Source organism: Petromyzon marinus, unplaced genomic scaffold, assembly GCF_048934315.1.
Source record: "Petromyzon marinus isolate PM22_M1 ecotype Great Lakes invasive population unplaced genomic scaffold, UKy_Petmar_22M1.pri1.0 PM_G_Scaffold_7, whole genome shotgun sequence".
In the NCBI taxonomy this organism is placed as follows: domain Eukaryota; kingdom Metazoa; phylum Chordata; class Hyperoartia; order Petromyzontiformes; family Petromyzontidae; genus Petromyzon; species Petromyzon marinus.
The window spans coordinates 5775332-5789855 of record NW_027423024.1 but is presented as its reverse complement, the minus strand read 5'-3'; the positions used below and the strand labels follow the sequence as shown (position 1 = coordinate 5789855).

General features: G+C 50.6%; 1 protein-coding gene across 1 annotated transcript in view; it reads right to left on the bottom strand.

The window, feature by feature from the left end:
* The window catches only part of LOC116957687 (cadherin-2-like), a 140480-nt gene extending 127392 nt beyond the window's left edge, over positions 1–13088 (bottom strand). The window contains exons 1-5 of the mRNA XM_076062655.1: positions 12957–13088; positions 9156–9206; positions 7893–8045; positions 6511–6610; positions 284–453 (exon numbers count right to left, since the gene is read on the bottom strand). Of these exons, the coding sequence (XP_075918770.1) occupies positions 284–453; positions 6511–6610; positions 7893–8045; positions 9156–9206; positions 12957–13088 (606 nt within the window). The remainder of the gene's footprint in view (positions 1–283; positions 454–6510; positions 6611–7892; positions 8046–9155; positions 9207–12956) is intronic.
* Between the last annotated feature and the right edge of the window lie 1436 nt (positions 13089–14524).

Genomic DNA, 14524 nt, shown 5'->3' with positions numbered 1-14524 from the left:
GACACACACACAGACACACACAGACGTGATACCCACCTCTCGGTCCAGCCGGACAGTATTGGTGATGATGCCTGTGACTCTGTCGATGGTGAACACGCGGTAGACACAGACACACACACACAGACACACACACACACACAGACAAACACACACTAGAGACAAACACACACACACACAGACACACACATAGACATAGACACACACAGACACACACACACACAGACACACACACAGACATACACACAGACACACACACACAGACACACACAGACGTGATACCCACCTCTCGGTCCAGCCGGACAGTATTGGTGATGATGCCTGTGAATCTGTCGATGGTGAACACGCGGTGTGCAGTCACCATGGGAACCTGCAACACTATATGGTAGCGAATCGCTCCGTTGAGCGTCAAGGGGTCATCCATGTCACTCGCCACCACCCTCATCACGAAAGTGCCTGACATGCCCGGAGGGAGAGGGAGGGGAAGGAGTGAGTGTGTGTGAATGTATCTGTGTGTATGTGTGTGTGTCTGTGTGTGTGTGTGTCTGTGTGTGTTTGAGTGTGTGAGTGAGTGAGTGTGTGAGTGTGTGAGTGTGAGTGAGTGTGTATGTGTGAGTGTGTGTATGTGTGTATGTGTGAGTGTGTGAGTGTGTATGTGTGTGTATGTGAGTGAGTGTGTATGTGTGAGTGTGTCTGTGTATGTGTGTATGTGTGAGTGTGTGAGTGTGTGTGTGAGTGTGTGAGTGTGTATGTGTGAGTGTGTGAGTGTGTATGTGTGAGTGTGTCTGTGTATGTGTGTATGTGTGAGTGTGTGAGTGTGTGTGTGAGTGTGTGAGTGTGTATGTGTGAGTGTGTGAGTGTGTGAGTGTGTATGTGTGAGTGTGTGAGTGTGTGTGTGAGTGTGTGAGTGTGTATGTGTGAGTGTGTGTATCTGTGTGTATGTGTGAGTGTATGTGAGTGTGTGAGTGAGTGTGAGTGAGTGTGTAAGTGTGTGAGTGTGTATGTGTGAGTGTTTGAGTGTGTATGTGTGTGTGTGAGTGTTTGAGTGTGTATGTGTGAGTGTGTATGTGTGTGAGTGTGTGAGTGAGTGTGTGAGTGTGTGTGAGTGAGTGTGTATGTGTGAGTGTGTGTATGTGTGTATGTGTGAGTGTGTGAGTGTGTATGTGTGTGTATGTGAGTGAGTGTGTATGTGTGAGTGTGTCTGTGTATGTGTGTATGTGTGAGTGTGTGAGTGTGTATGTGTGTGTATGTGAGTGAGTGTGTATGTGTGAGTGTATGTGTGTATGTGTGAGTGTGTGAGTGTGTGTGTGAGTGTGTGAGTGTGTATGTGTGAGTGTGTGAGTGAGTGTGTATGTGTGAGTGTGTCTGTGTATGTGTGAGTGTGTGTGTGAGTGTGTGAGTGTGTATGTGTGAGTGTGTGAGTGTGTGAGTGTGTATGTGTGAGTGTGTGTGTGTGAGTGTGTGAGTGTGTATGTGTGAGTGTGTGTATCTGTGTGTATGTGTGAGTGTATGTGAGTGTGTGAGTGAGTGTGAGTGAGTGTGTAAGTGTGTATGTGTGTATGTGTGAGTGTGTATGTGTGAGTGTTTGAGTGTGTATGTGTGTGTGTGAGTGTTTGAGTGTGTATGTGTGAGTGTGTATGTGTGTGAGTGTGTGAGTGAGTGTGTGAGTGTGAGTGTGTGTGAGTGAGTGTGTATGTGTGTATGTGTGAGTTTGTGTATCTGTGTGTATGTGTGAGTGTATGTGAGTGTGTGAGTGTGTAAGTGTGTATGTGTGTATGTGTGAGTGTGTATGTGTGTGTGAGTGTTTGAGTGTGTATGTGTGAGTGTGTGAGTGTGTATGTGTGAATGAGTGTGTGAGTGTGTATGTGTGAGTGTGTATGTGTGTGTATGTGCCGGACGGGCAACTCTGTCGTGGACAGTGCTGTGGGGGGAGGTCCAATTCCGATTGGCTCCTCCCCTCATGGCGTCTGTGTCCACCACAGGGGCTAAACGGGGGCTCTGGACGGGTGCGAGGGGCTGGTAACCTCTCCACCTTCAATTAATTACCACTAAACTACAACTGAAAAATATAACTAATAAGCTTGTGCCGGAGGCCCCGGGGGGCCAGGCGTCTATGACGTCTCCTGGCCAAACCCCAATTGGCGGAGCCAGGAGTGACCACGTGGAATGTTCGAACGCTCACTGCGGAGGAGAGGCTGCCACTCCTCTGTCGGGAGCTGGGCCGGTACCGCCTGGATCTATGTGGCATTCAGGAGGTCCGGTGGACCGGTTCTGCCACCATGAGGGTTGGACAGTCCTCTACTCGGGGCAGCAGACTGCCAAACAACAGGGTGTGGCTATTCTTTTGAACAAAAGAATGAAGGGGGCGTGGGAACGTGGCGGTGAGGTGTGGGAAGCTGTAAGCCCCAGGCTACTTTGGGCTCGCCTTCCCATCAACCGGAGGGGAGGAATGGTGGTCGTGGTTACTTATGCCCCCACCGAAGATGAACATCCGTGGAAGGATGCAGGCAAAGCCGATGAGTCAGATGCCTTCTATGACCTCCTGTCACAGGTGCTGGCTAAAGTGGCCCCTCGGGATAGAGTCATCATGATGGGTGACTTCAATGCCCGAGTTGGTCATGATGCTGGCACCTGGTCTGGAGTGATTGGAGGGCATGGGCCAGATCAGCTCAATAACATCGGTAGGAGGCTGCTAGATTTGTGTGCAGCCCATGGGCTTGTAATTACCAACACGCTGTTCCGGCATCGGCGCATCCACACAACATCATGGATGCATGCCGGGTCCACGCAAGAACATCTGCTGGACTACATAGTGACGGACCAGCGGATGCGAGCCCATGTCCTTGACACCAGGACCTACAGTGGAGCTGATCTGCCCTCTGACCATCGACTAGTCATCTGTAAGATGCGCCTGCCATTCTTCCACTCCGGTGGTGGGTGTACACCCAGGACCCCATTCCAACCTAAAGTGGCCTGGTCTCAGTTATCTGATGAAAGCTGCAAGCGAGAATTTCATCATCGCTTGCGGCTGGGATTGGCATCGTCCCCGACTCCTTCTGATGTCGAGGGTAAATGGGTGAGGTTTAGGACTGTGACTCATGCAGCTGCAATGGCTGCTTTGGGTATGCGGTCCAGACCTCCCCAGAGACCCTGGCTGACAGAGGAGGTGTTCAGGATGGTTGAGAAAAAGCGACAGGCCCACTGTCATCGGCTATAGAATCCCACGTCAGAGAATGAGGAAGCTTACCGCAGCCTTCGCTCGGAGGTTCGGAGAGCCGTGAGGCGCTGCAAGGATGGGTGGTGGTCGCGGGTTGCTGAGGAGATGGAGTCTGCCTCAGTGGCCCGTGATCACAAATCTCTATTTAACTCCATCAAAAAAGTAACCTGCAGTGCCACACCTATTACCATCATTAGGGGAAAAAACGGTGATCCAATCTCCGACCCCCAGGAACAGGTTTGCAGATTTGCTGAGCATTTCTGTGAGGTCCTGGGGGAGGGAAAATCCCTCAGCCAGAAAAACATCGTGGCACAAAGTAAGGATGACCCTGCTGAGGCTGCGGTGCCTCAAATATTGGAAGAAGTCACCCCCTGTGAGTGGCTGGCTGAGGTGCCATCTGTTGAGGAAGTACTGAGGGCGATCCGGAGTCTGAGACCAGGAAGGGCAACGGGCAGAGATGATCTCCCAAGCGAAATGCTGAGGGAGGGGAGCGTTTGTGCACAGACTGCCCTATATGACATCATAACAACAGTCTGGACCACTGGACGGGTTCCGCAGGATTGGAAGGATGCCCTGGTGGTCCCCCTTTTTAAGAAGGGGGACTGCACAGACTGTAACAACTACAGGGGCATTTCACTCCTCAGTGTGCCGGGAAAGGTCCTGGCAAGGATTATTCAGCATCGCCTTGCCAGGCACGTTGAGGAGAGGCTTGCGGAGCCCAAATGCGGTTTCAGGAAAGGGCGGTCCTGCACAGATGCCATATTTTCTGTCCGTCTGCTACAGCAGAGGTGTAGGGAATTCCAAAAAGACCTACATCTCTGCTTTATTGACCTGGTCAAGGCCTATGATACCATCAGTAGGCCTGGGCTCTCGGTTGTTCTTCGTGCTTTTGGAGTACCTGACCCTCTGCTCACAATCATTAAGGACCTTCATGATGGTGAGCGGGCCCGGGTAAAACTACATGGCCGGGAGTCAGAGCCATTCCCTGTACACCTTGGGGTGCGACAGGGATGTCCTCTGGCTCCCACATTATTTAACATCTATTTTGACCACGTAGTTCGTGAAGCCTTCAATAGCTGTACCGGGGGAATCTCCATATGGTACAGATATAATGGGAGGCTGATCGATGCCCGGGTGCGGTCAAGGGATGGCTCCCTATTGCTCAACCACGTTATGTATGCTGATGATTTGGTAATAGCTGCTCATTCAGAGGAGGAGTTGGAGACGCTGCTGCTGAGACTGGAGCGTGCCACTAAGAGGTGGGGCCTTACCATCAGCCCCACCATAACTAAGCACCTGCCTGGGTATTTTGTACCATCGGACACTACACCCCCACAACTCCCAATCGGTGATGGGGCAGTTGTGGAGCGAGCGGAGTTTCCTATACCTCGGCAGTGTGCTTATGACCGGCTCCAGTTTAACAGCAGAGGTCTCACTCAATCAGTCGAGCGGCAATATCTTTTCATCGGTTGCGTAACGCTGTGTGGAAGCTACCTGGTCTGTTGCTCCGCACTAAGCTTCAGGTCTTCTCGGCCACGGTCATTCCCTCCCTTCTCTACGCTTGCGAAACGTGGACCCCCCTATTGAAACATCTTCGCCGGTTAGAAACATTTAGGCTAGCCTGTCTACGATCCATCCTGGGTTTAACCAGGCTGAATTGTGTGAGGAGCTCACAAATCCTTGAAAGATCTGGGCAAGGTCCCATCGGTGAGCTCCTCCGGCGGGCACGATGGCTGGGTCATGTAGCCCGCATGCCCAGCCACCGCATGCCGAAACAGCTTTTGTTTGGCCGGATTGAGGGGGTTAAGCGGACGCGGCATGGGCTAGAGAAGAGATGGAGTGATGTGGTACAGGAGGACGTGGAGCTGAGTGGACTTGCCGATGACTGGTACCAGCGGTGTCAAGATAGGCCTCTGTGGAGGAGGCTCGTGAAGGATGCTATTGGGCAGTTGGAGGTAGTTGCCCTCCAACAACAACGGAGGGCGGAGGAGCGACACTCACAACAACGAGCAGAGCGCCGGGTGGCTAAAGCACAGCAGTTTGGCACAGTAGGGGGCACAGGTGGTGCATCAGCCAGTCATCTCAGTCAGTCGACCTGTGACATCTAGGTCTGCCCCGTGACCTCCTGCCAGCGGGCGTTCGACACTTCACATGGCCTCAGGGTGCACATAGCCTGGCACAAGCGTCGTGGTGACGTCACCGCCACTTAGTGGCGAATGGCGGTTGTTGTGTGAGTGAGTGTGTCTGTGTGTGTGTACCTGTGAGTGTGTGAGTGAGTGTATGAGTGAGTGTGTGTGAGTGTATGAGTGAGTGAGTATACGAGTGAGTGAGTGCATGAGTGAGTGTGTGAGTGAGTGAGTGTATGAGTGAGTGTGTGTGTGAGTGTATGAGTGAGTGTATGAGTGAGTGTGTGAGTGTATGAGTGAGTGAGTGTATGAGTGAGTGTATGAGTGAGTGTATAAGTGTATGAGTGAGTGTATGAGTGAGTGTATGAGTGAGTGAGTGTATGAGTGAGTGTATGAGTGAGTGTATGAGTAAGTGAGTGTATGAGTGAGTGAGTGTGTGAGTGAGTGTATGAGTGAGTGAGTGTGTGAGTGAGTGTATGAGTTAGTGAGTGTATGAGTAAGTGTGTGAGTGAGTGTGTGAGTGAGTGTATGAGTGAGTGAGTGTATGAGTGAGTGTATGAGTGAGTGTATGAGTAAGTGAGTGTATGAGTGAGTGAGTGTGTGAGTGAGTGTATGAGTGAGTGAGTGTGTGAGTGAGTGTATGAGTTAGTGAGTGTATGAGTGAGTGTATGAGTGAGTGTATGAGTTAGTGAGTGTATGTGTGAGTGAGTGCATGAGTGAGTGTGTGAGTGAGTGGTTGCCATGGCGACATCATCGTCATCATCCTCGCCATCGTCGTCGTCATCATCATCGTCATCATCATCATCATCATCGCCATCGTCATCATCGTCATCATCATCGTCGTCATCGTTATCATCGTCATCATCGTCATCGTCATCATCATCATCATCGTCGCCATCGTCATCATCATCGTCGTCATCATCATCGTTATCATCGTCATCGTCATCATCGTCATCATCATCATCATCGTCGTCATCATCATCGTCATCATCGTCATCGTCATGATCGTCGTCATCATCGTCATCATCGTCATCACCATCATCGTCATCATCATCATCATCGTCATCATCGTCATCGTCATGATCGTCGTCATCATCGTCATCATCGTCATCATCATCATCATCAACATCATCGTCATCATCGTCATCATCGTCATCATCGTCAGCGCACCTCGCGGGGATCCTTCGACGACGCTGCTGTGAAAGACTTTCTTGGCGAACGTGGGACGGTTGTCGTTGACGTCAATGACATCAACGACGAGGTCCACAGGCTTCTCCAGATGACGCCCACTCGTGTCCACAGCGTAGCACTTGAGCTGCAGTCACAACACTGTGGTGTAGTAGTGTATAGTGTAGTAGTGTATAGTGTAGTAGTGTATAGTGTAGTAGTGTATAGTGTAGTAGTGTATAGTGTAGTAGTGTATAGTGTAGTAGTGTATAGTGTAGTAGTGTATAGTGTAGTAGTGTATAGTGTAGTAGTGTATAGTGTAGTGTATAGTGTAGTAGTGTATAGTGTAGTATAGTGTAGTGTAGTAGTGTATAGTATAGTAGTGTATAGTGTAGTAGTGTATAGTGTAGTAGTGTATAGTAGTGTAGTGTATAGTGTAGTGTATATAGTGTAGTGTATATAGTGTAGTAGTGTATAGTGTAGTAGTGTATAGTGTAGTAGTGTATAGTGTAGTAGTGTATAGTGTAGTAGTGTATAGTGTAGTAGTGTATAGTGTAGTAGTGTATAGTGTAGTAGTGTATAGTGTAGTAGTGTATAGTGTAGTAGTGTATAGTGTAGTAGTGTATAGTGTAGTATAGTGTAGTAGTGTATAGTATAGTAGTGTATAGTGTAGTAGTGTATAGTGTAGTCGTGTATATAGTGTAGTAGTGTATAGTGTAGTAGTGTATAGTGTAGTAGTGTATAGTGTAGTGGTGTATAGTGTAGTAGTGTATAGTGTAGTGTATAGTGTAGTAGTGTATAGTGTAGTAGTGTATAGTGTAGTGTATAGTGTAGTAGTGTATAGTGTAGTAGTGTATAGTGTAGTGTATAGTGTAGTGCATAGTGTAGTAGTGTATAGTGTATTAGTGTATAGTGTAGTAGTGTAGTGTATAGAGTAGTGTATAGTGTAGTAGTGTAGTGTATAGTGTAGTGTATAGTGTAGTGTATAGTGTAGTGTATAGTGTAGTGTGTAGTGTAGTGTAGTATAGTGTAGTGTATAGTGTAGTGTATAGTGTAGGGTATAGTGTAGTGTATAGTGTAGTAGTGTATAGTGTAGTAGTGTATAGTGTAGTGTATAGTGTAGTGTATGGTGTAGTGTATAGTGTAGTGTATAGTGTAGTGTAGTAGTGTAGTGTATGGTGTAGTGTATAGTGTAGCATAGTAGTGTAGTGTATAGTGTAATGTATAGTAGTGTAGTGTATAGTGTAGTGTATGGTGTAGTGTATAGTGTAGTGTATAGTGTAGTGTAGTAGTGTAGTGTAGTAGTGTAGTGTATGGTGTAGTAGTGTAGTGTATAGTATATGGTGTAGTAGTGCATAGTGTAGTGTAGCGTGAGTGGTCCGTACCCGATACTGAGCGATCACCTCCCGGTCCAGGCTCCTGGTGACTGAGACTCTCCCCGTCACGGTGTCCATGACGAACAACCCCACGGGATGCTGGTCGGCGCCGTCCCCCAGCAAGGCGTAGCGGATGTCCACCCCGGCGGTGTCGGACTTCACCTGTTGGGGTGCCATGACGAACGTGGGGGCGGCGATGATGCTGTGACGGCCGCTCCTACGCTGGACTTCTTCCAGCGCTCTCACGCTCTCCTCACCCTCGACTCTCGACAATGCCCCACAGACCTCCCACGGCGGCGTGCGGATGTCTCGGCTGTCCGCGTCTCGTCGATTCGTTGACCTTTCCCTGGACTCTGCGCCACCGCCAGAAGCGTTTCTGTCACCCCCCACCGTGCCCCCTACTGAGCGTGGCAGAAAAGAGCTTCCCGGCTCTACGGATTCCTCCTCCTCCCCCTCCTCCTCCTCTACCTCCTCCTCCTCGTCTCTCTGGTCCAGCTCCACCACCTCCACCTTCTCCACGCGTCCTAACCTTAGGCTAGGGTTAGTTTAGGGCTAGTTAAGGGCTAGTTAAGGGCTAGTTCAGGGTTAGTTTAGGGTTAGTTTATGGTTAGGTTAGGGTTAGTTGAGGGTTAGTTTAGGGTTAAGTTAGGGTTAGGTTAGTTAATGGTTAGGTTAGGGTTAGTTTAGGGCTAGTTAAAGGATAGTTAAGGGCTAGTTCAGGGTTAGTTTAGGGTTAGTTTATGGTTAGGTTAGGGTTAGTTGAGGGTTAGTTTAGGGTTAAGTTAGGGTTAGGTTAGTTAATGGTTAGGTTAGGGTTAGTTTAGGGTTAGTTTAGGGTTAGTTAAGGGTTAGGTTAGGGTTAGTATAGAGTTAGTTCATGGTTAGGTTAGGGTTAGTTTAGGGTTAGTTGAGGGCTAGTTTAGAGTTAGTTAATGGTTAGGTTAGGGCTAGTTGAGGGTTATGTTAGGGGTAGGTTAGGGTTAGGTTAGGGTTAGTTTAGGGTTAGTTTAAGAGTTAGTTCATGGTTAGGTTAGGGTTAGTTGAGGGTTAGTTTAGGGTTAAGTTAGGGTTAGGTTAGAGTTAGTTAATGGTTAGGTTAGGGTTAGTTGAGGGTCATGTTAGGGTTAGTTTAGGGTTAGTTGAGGGCTACTTTAGAGTTAGTTAATGGTTAGGTTAGGGCTAGTTGAGGGTTATGTTAGGGGTAGGTTAGGGCTAGGATGAGGTTATACGACAATAAGAATGAGAACGCGCCACGTCCGTCACACAGCGCACCTGCACCAGCAGCTTGGGGAAGGGCCCGCGGTCATTCTCGGGCACGGACACCTTGGGGATGAGCCAGGCCCGTCTCCAGCGACGACGACTCGCACCTTGCCCTGGCTGCTGGAACCTCACCACCACCTCCTCCACCTCCTTCTCCACCTCCTTCTCCACCTCCACCACCTCCACCTCCTTCTCCACCTCCTTCACCTCCTCCTCGTCTCTCTCTTCCTCCACCTCCTTCTCCACCTCCTTCTCCACCTCCTCCTCCTCATTTCTCTCCTCCAGCTCCACCACCTCCACCTCCTCCACCTCCTTCACCTCCTCCTCGTCTCTCTCCTCCTCCACCTCCTCCTCCACCTCCTTCTCCACCTCCTCCTCGTCTCTCTCATCCTCCACCTCCTCCTCCACCTCCTTCTCCACCTCCTCCTCGTCTCTCTCCTCCTCCTCCTCCTCCACCTCCTCTACCTCCTCCTCCACCTCCTTCTCAACCTCCTCCTCCACCTCCTTCTCCACCTCCTTCTCGTCTCTCTCCTCCAGCTGCACCACCTCCACCACCTCCACCACCTCCCCGCGCTCTCCCTGTGCGGGGTGCGGTGAAGACGACACCAAACGTCATCGTGAGCGAGGCCACTTCATTCCTTTTGTCGGCTGGTGGAGGGATTCTTAACGACACGGAATTTGGCCAGATAGTGACGCGTGTGTGTACGTGTGTGTGTATGTGTGTAAGTGTGTGTATACGTGTGTGTGTGTCTCTGTGTGTACGTGTGTGTATGCGTGTAAGTGTGTGTGTACGTGTGTGCCGGACGGGCAACGCTGTCGTGGGCAGTGCCGTGGGGGGAGGGCGAATTTCGATTGGCTTTTTGTCCCATGTAACCACCACAGCAGCTAATTGGGGGCTCTGGATGGGTGCGAGGGGCTGGTAACCCCTCCACCTTCAATTAATTACCACTAAACCACGTTTAAAATATCTAATTAATAAGCTTGTACAGGAGGCCTCGGGGGGATAAGCATCTATGACGTCTCCTGCCGAAAACTCCATTTGGCAGAGCCAGGAGACTGAATCCTTACCCTCGGGGCTCCTCAAGAAACAACAAAAAACCACTGTGTGGCCACGTGGAATGTTCGAACGCTCACTGCGGAGGAGAGGCTGCCACTCCTCTGTCGGGAGCTGGACCGGTAGCGCCTGGATCTCTGTGGTATTCAGGAGGTCCGATGGACCGGCTCTGGCTCCTGCCACCATGAGAGGTGGACAGTCCTCTCCTCGGGGCAGCAGACTGCCAAACAACAGGGTGTGGCTCTTCTTCTGAATAAAAGAATGAATGAGGCGTGGGAGCGTGGCGGTGAGGTGTGGGAAGCTGTAAGCCCCAGGCTACTCTGGGCTCGCCTTCCCATCAACCAGAGGCGAAGAATGGTGGTAGTGGTTACTTATGCCCCCACTGAAAACGAACATCCATGGAGGGATGCAGGCAAGGCCGATGAGTCAGCTGCCTTCTATGACCTCCTGTCACAGGCGCTAGCTAAAGTGACCCCTCGGGATAGTCATCTTGGTTCATGATGCGGGCACCTGGTCTGGAGTAATTAGAAGGCATGGACCAGATCAGCTCAATAACAACGGCAGGAGGCTGCTAGATTTTTGTGTAGCCCATGGGCTTGTAATTACCAAATGTGTTTCCATCATCGGCGCATCCACACTACATCATGGATGCATGCCAGGTCTAAGCAAGAACATCTGCTGGACTACAGTGACGGAACAGCGGATGCGGGCCCATGTCCTTGACACCAGGACCTACCATGGAGCTGATCTGCCCACTGACCATCGACTTGTCATCTGTAAGATGCACCTGCCATTCTTCCACTCCGGCGGTGGGTGTACACCCAGGAACCCATTAAAACCCACAGTGGCCTGGTCTCAGCTAGCTGATGAAAGTTGCAAGCGAGAATTTCATCATCGCTTGCGTCTGGGGTTGGCATCGTCCCTGACTCCTCCTGATGTCGAGGGGAAATGGACGAGGTTTAGGACTGTGGCTCATGCAGCTGCAATGGCCGCTTTGGGTACACAGTCCAGACCTTCCCAGAGACCCTGGCTGACAGAGGAGGTGTTCAAGCTGGCTGAGAAAAAGTGACAGGCCCCCTCTCATCGGCTACAGCATCCCATGTCGGATAATGAGGAGGCTTACCGCAGCCTTCGCTCGGAGGTTCGGAGAGCCGTGAGGCGCTGCAAGGATGGGTGGTGGTCGCGGGTTGCTGAGGAGATGGAGTCTGCCTCAGCGGCCCGCGATCACAAATCGCTCTTTAATTACATCATAAAAGTAACCTGCAGCCCCACACCTATTACCATTTTAGGGGAAAGAACGGTGATCCAATCTCCGACCCCCAGCAACAGGTTTTCAGATTTGTTGAGCATTTCTGTGAGGTCCTGGGGGAGGGGAAATCCCTCACCCAGGAAAACAACATGGGACAAAGTGGTGATGACCCTACCGAGGCTGCGTTGCCTCAAATATTGGAGGAAGAAGTCACCCCCTGTGAGTGGCTGGCTGAGGTGCCATCTGTTGAGGAAGTACTGAAGGCGATCCAGAGTCTGAGACCAGGAAAGGCACCGGGCAGAGATGATCTCCTAAGCGAAATGCTGAGGGAGGGTGGCGTTTGTGCACAGACTGCCCTATATGACATCATAACAACAGTCTGGACCACTGGACGGGTTCCGCAGGATTGGAAGGATGCCCTGGTGGTCCCCCTCTTTAAGAAGGGGGACCGCACAGACTGTAACAACTACAGGGGCACCTCACTCCTCAGTGTGCCGGGAAAGGTCCTGGCAAGGATTATTCAGCATCGCCTTGCCAGGCACGCTGAGGAGAGGCTTGCGGAGCCCCAACGCGGTTTCAGGAAAGGGCGGTCCTGCACAGATGCCATATTTTCTGTCCGTCTGCTACAGCAGAGATGTAGGGAATTCCAACAGGACCTACATTTCTGCTTTATTGACCTGGTCAAGACCTATGATACCATCAGTACGCCTGGGCTCTGGGTTGTTCTTCGTACTTTTGGAGTCCCTGACCCTCTGCTCAAGATCATTAAGGACCTTCATGATGGTGAGCGGGCCCGGGTAAAACTACGTGGCAGGGAGTCAGAGCCATTCCCTGTACACCTTGGGGTGCGACAGGGACAAGTGCTGTTAAGTGCTGTTAGCGAGTAGCAGCACCTATGAAGGCTACCGGCACTGTGGCACACGAGGGGGCGGGTGGCCAGCACCAGGCCCGGCCGCCTTTGTCTCCCCCAGTGCTAGCGATGTTCACCGCTCTACTACACCGCCACACCGGCTACTTATTTGCGGCTGAGTCGGACTGGGGGAGGCCCAGGACCGGTTCAGATAACGGCCGTCACTGGGTGTGGGTTGAGCCGCGAGCGGGAGATAAACTCCCCAAACACCACCAACACCGAGAGAGAGGGGGGGGGCACAGGGGGGTGAATGAGAGGGGACCCCAGGGGGTGAATGAGAGGGGGACACAGGGGGGTGAATGAGAGGGGACCCCAGGGGGGTGAATGAGAGGGGACTCCAGGGGGTGAATGAGAGGGGACCCCAAGGGGTGAATGAGAGGGGACCCCAGGGGGTGAATGAGAGGGGACCCCAGGGGGGTGAATGAGGGGACCCCAGGGGGTGAATGAGAAGGGACCCCAGGGGGTGAATGAGAGGGGGTGGGGACCCCAGGGGGTGAATGAGAGGGGACCCTGGGGGGTGAATGAGAGGGGGCCCCAGAGGGGTGAATGAGAGGGGGCCCCAAAGGGGTGAATGAGAGGGGGGGGGGGGACCCCCGTTACCTGAGACTGTTGCTCTGTGATCACCGCCACCGCCGCCACCGCCAGCAGCAGCAGCATCATCACGCGGCGCTCCATCAGCCTTACCCACGGGGTTCTCTCTTTAGTGCCACACTCACTGATGCTGCTGCTCATGGCGACATTAAGCGGGAAGTGACATCATCAGGCGACATTAAAAAGGAAGTGACATCATCAGGCGACATTAAAAGGGAAGTGACATCATCAGGCGACATTAAAAAGGAAGTGACATCATCAGGCGACATTAAAAGGGCAGTGACATCATCAGGCGATATTAACAGGTAAGTGACATCATCAGGCGACATTAAGAGGAAAGTGACATCATCAGGCAACATTAAGAGGGAAGTGACATCTTCAGGCGACATTAAGAGGGAAGTGACATCATCAGGCGACATTAAGAGGGAAGTGACATCATCAGGCGACATTAAAAGGGAAGTGACATCATCAGGCGATATTAAGAGGGAAGTGACATCTTCAGGCGACATTATGAGGGAAGGGACATCATCAGGCGACATTAAGAGGGAAGTGACATCATCAGGCGACATTAAGAGGGAAGTGACATCATCAGGCGACATTAAGAGGGAAGTGACATCATCAGGCGACATTAAGAGGGAAGTGACATCATCAGGCTATATTAACATGTACGTGACTACGAGATTACGAGTTAAATGTTCTTGCTGTGGTTTTCACACCTGACGGTGATTGCTTGTGTTGCGGTCGAAACGTCGTAAGAATTTTATTGTTTAATATTTTTTTATTTATTTTATTGTTTCCTTTCTACGTGGTGACTTTACCGAAAGAACAAAGAATATGAATCGCTGCAGTCACGAAAGATTTAAATAATTAAATAAAATTGCAAGAGATTTATTATTCGTGCAAAAGAGTGTCGCGTAACCGATCACTCAGGGGTGGGACCTGCGCCTTTAGTGGCACCCCGACGTGAAACGAGCACACGGCACCAACTGTCCCCACTTCCTGAAACGGAACGGGGTTTTACAATCGATGCACGTACAACTAGTCTCAATGATTGTTGCGCACAGGAGTGCTTCAGGAGAGCATCAGCGAGGTTTTACTGTTCCTGCTCCACTGGAGGGGCGCAGGCTACAGCACAGCGGTTTACCACCAGGCACTCCGTAGTTTGGGTTGTGTGGACACAACATCGCAGGGCTGTGAGACTTCTTGAAGGAGGAGATGTGGCACATCAGCCTGTTGATGTTTTGATTTAAAGCTTTCGTTACTGCAGTAATTCATATTCTTAGCTCTTTCGGTAAAGTCACGTTGAAGGGAAACAATAAATAATAAAATATATTGTGTTTTTTTTTTATATATATATTTTATTGTTTTATTGTTTCCCTTCAACGTGACTTTACCGAAAGAGCTAAGAATATGAATTAGTGCAGTCACGAAAGCTTTAATTCAAGAGTCCATCTATGTTCTTTAAAGAGGAGTGGGGAGACCAAAAATTAATTTATGCTGTCTGAAAGCCACCGTAAGCATGAACAATCAATTAAGACCTGAAATGGTTTATCAAATCCTTCCAATGATTGCTAAGC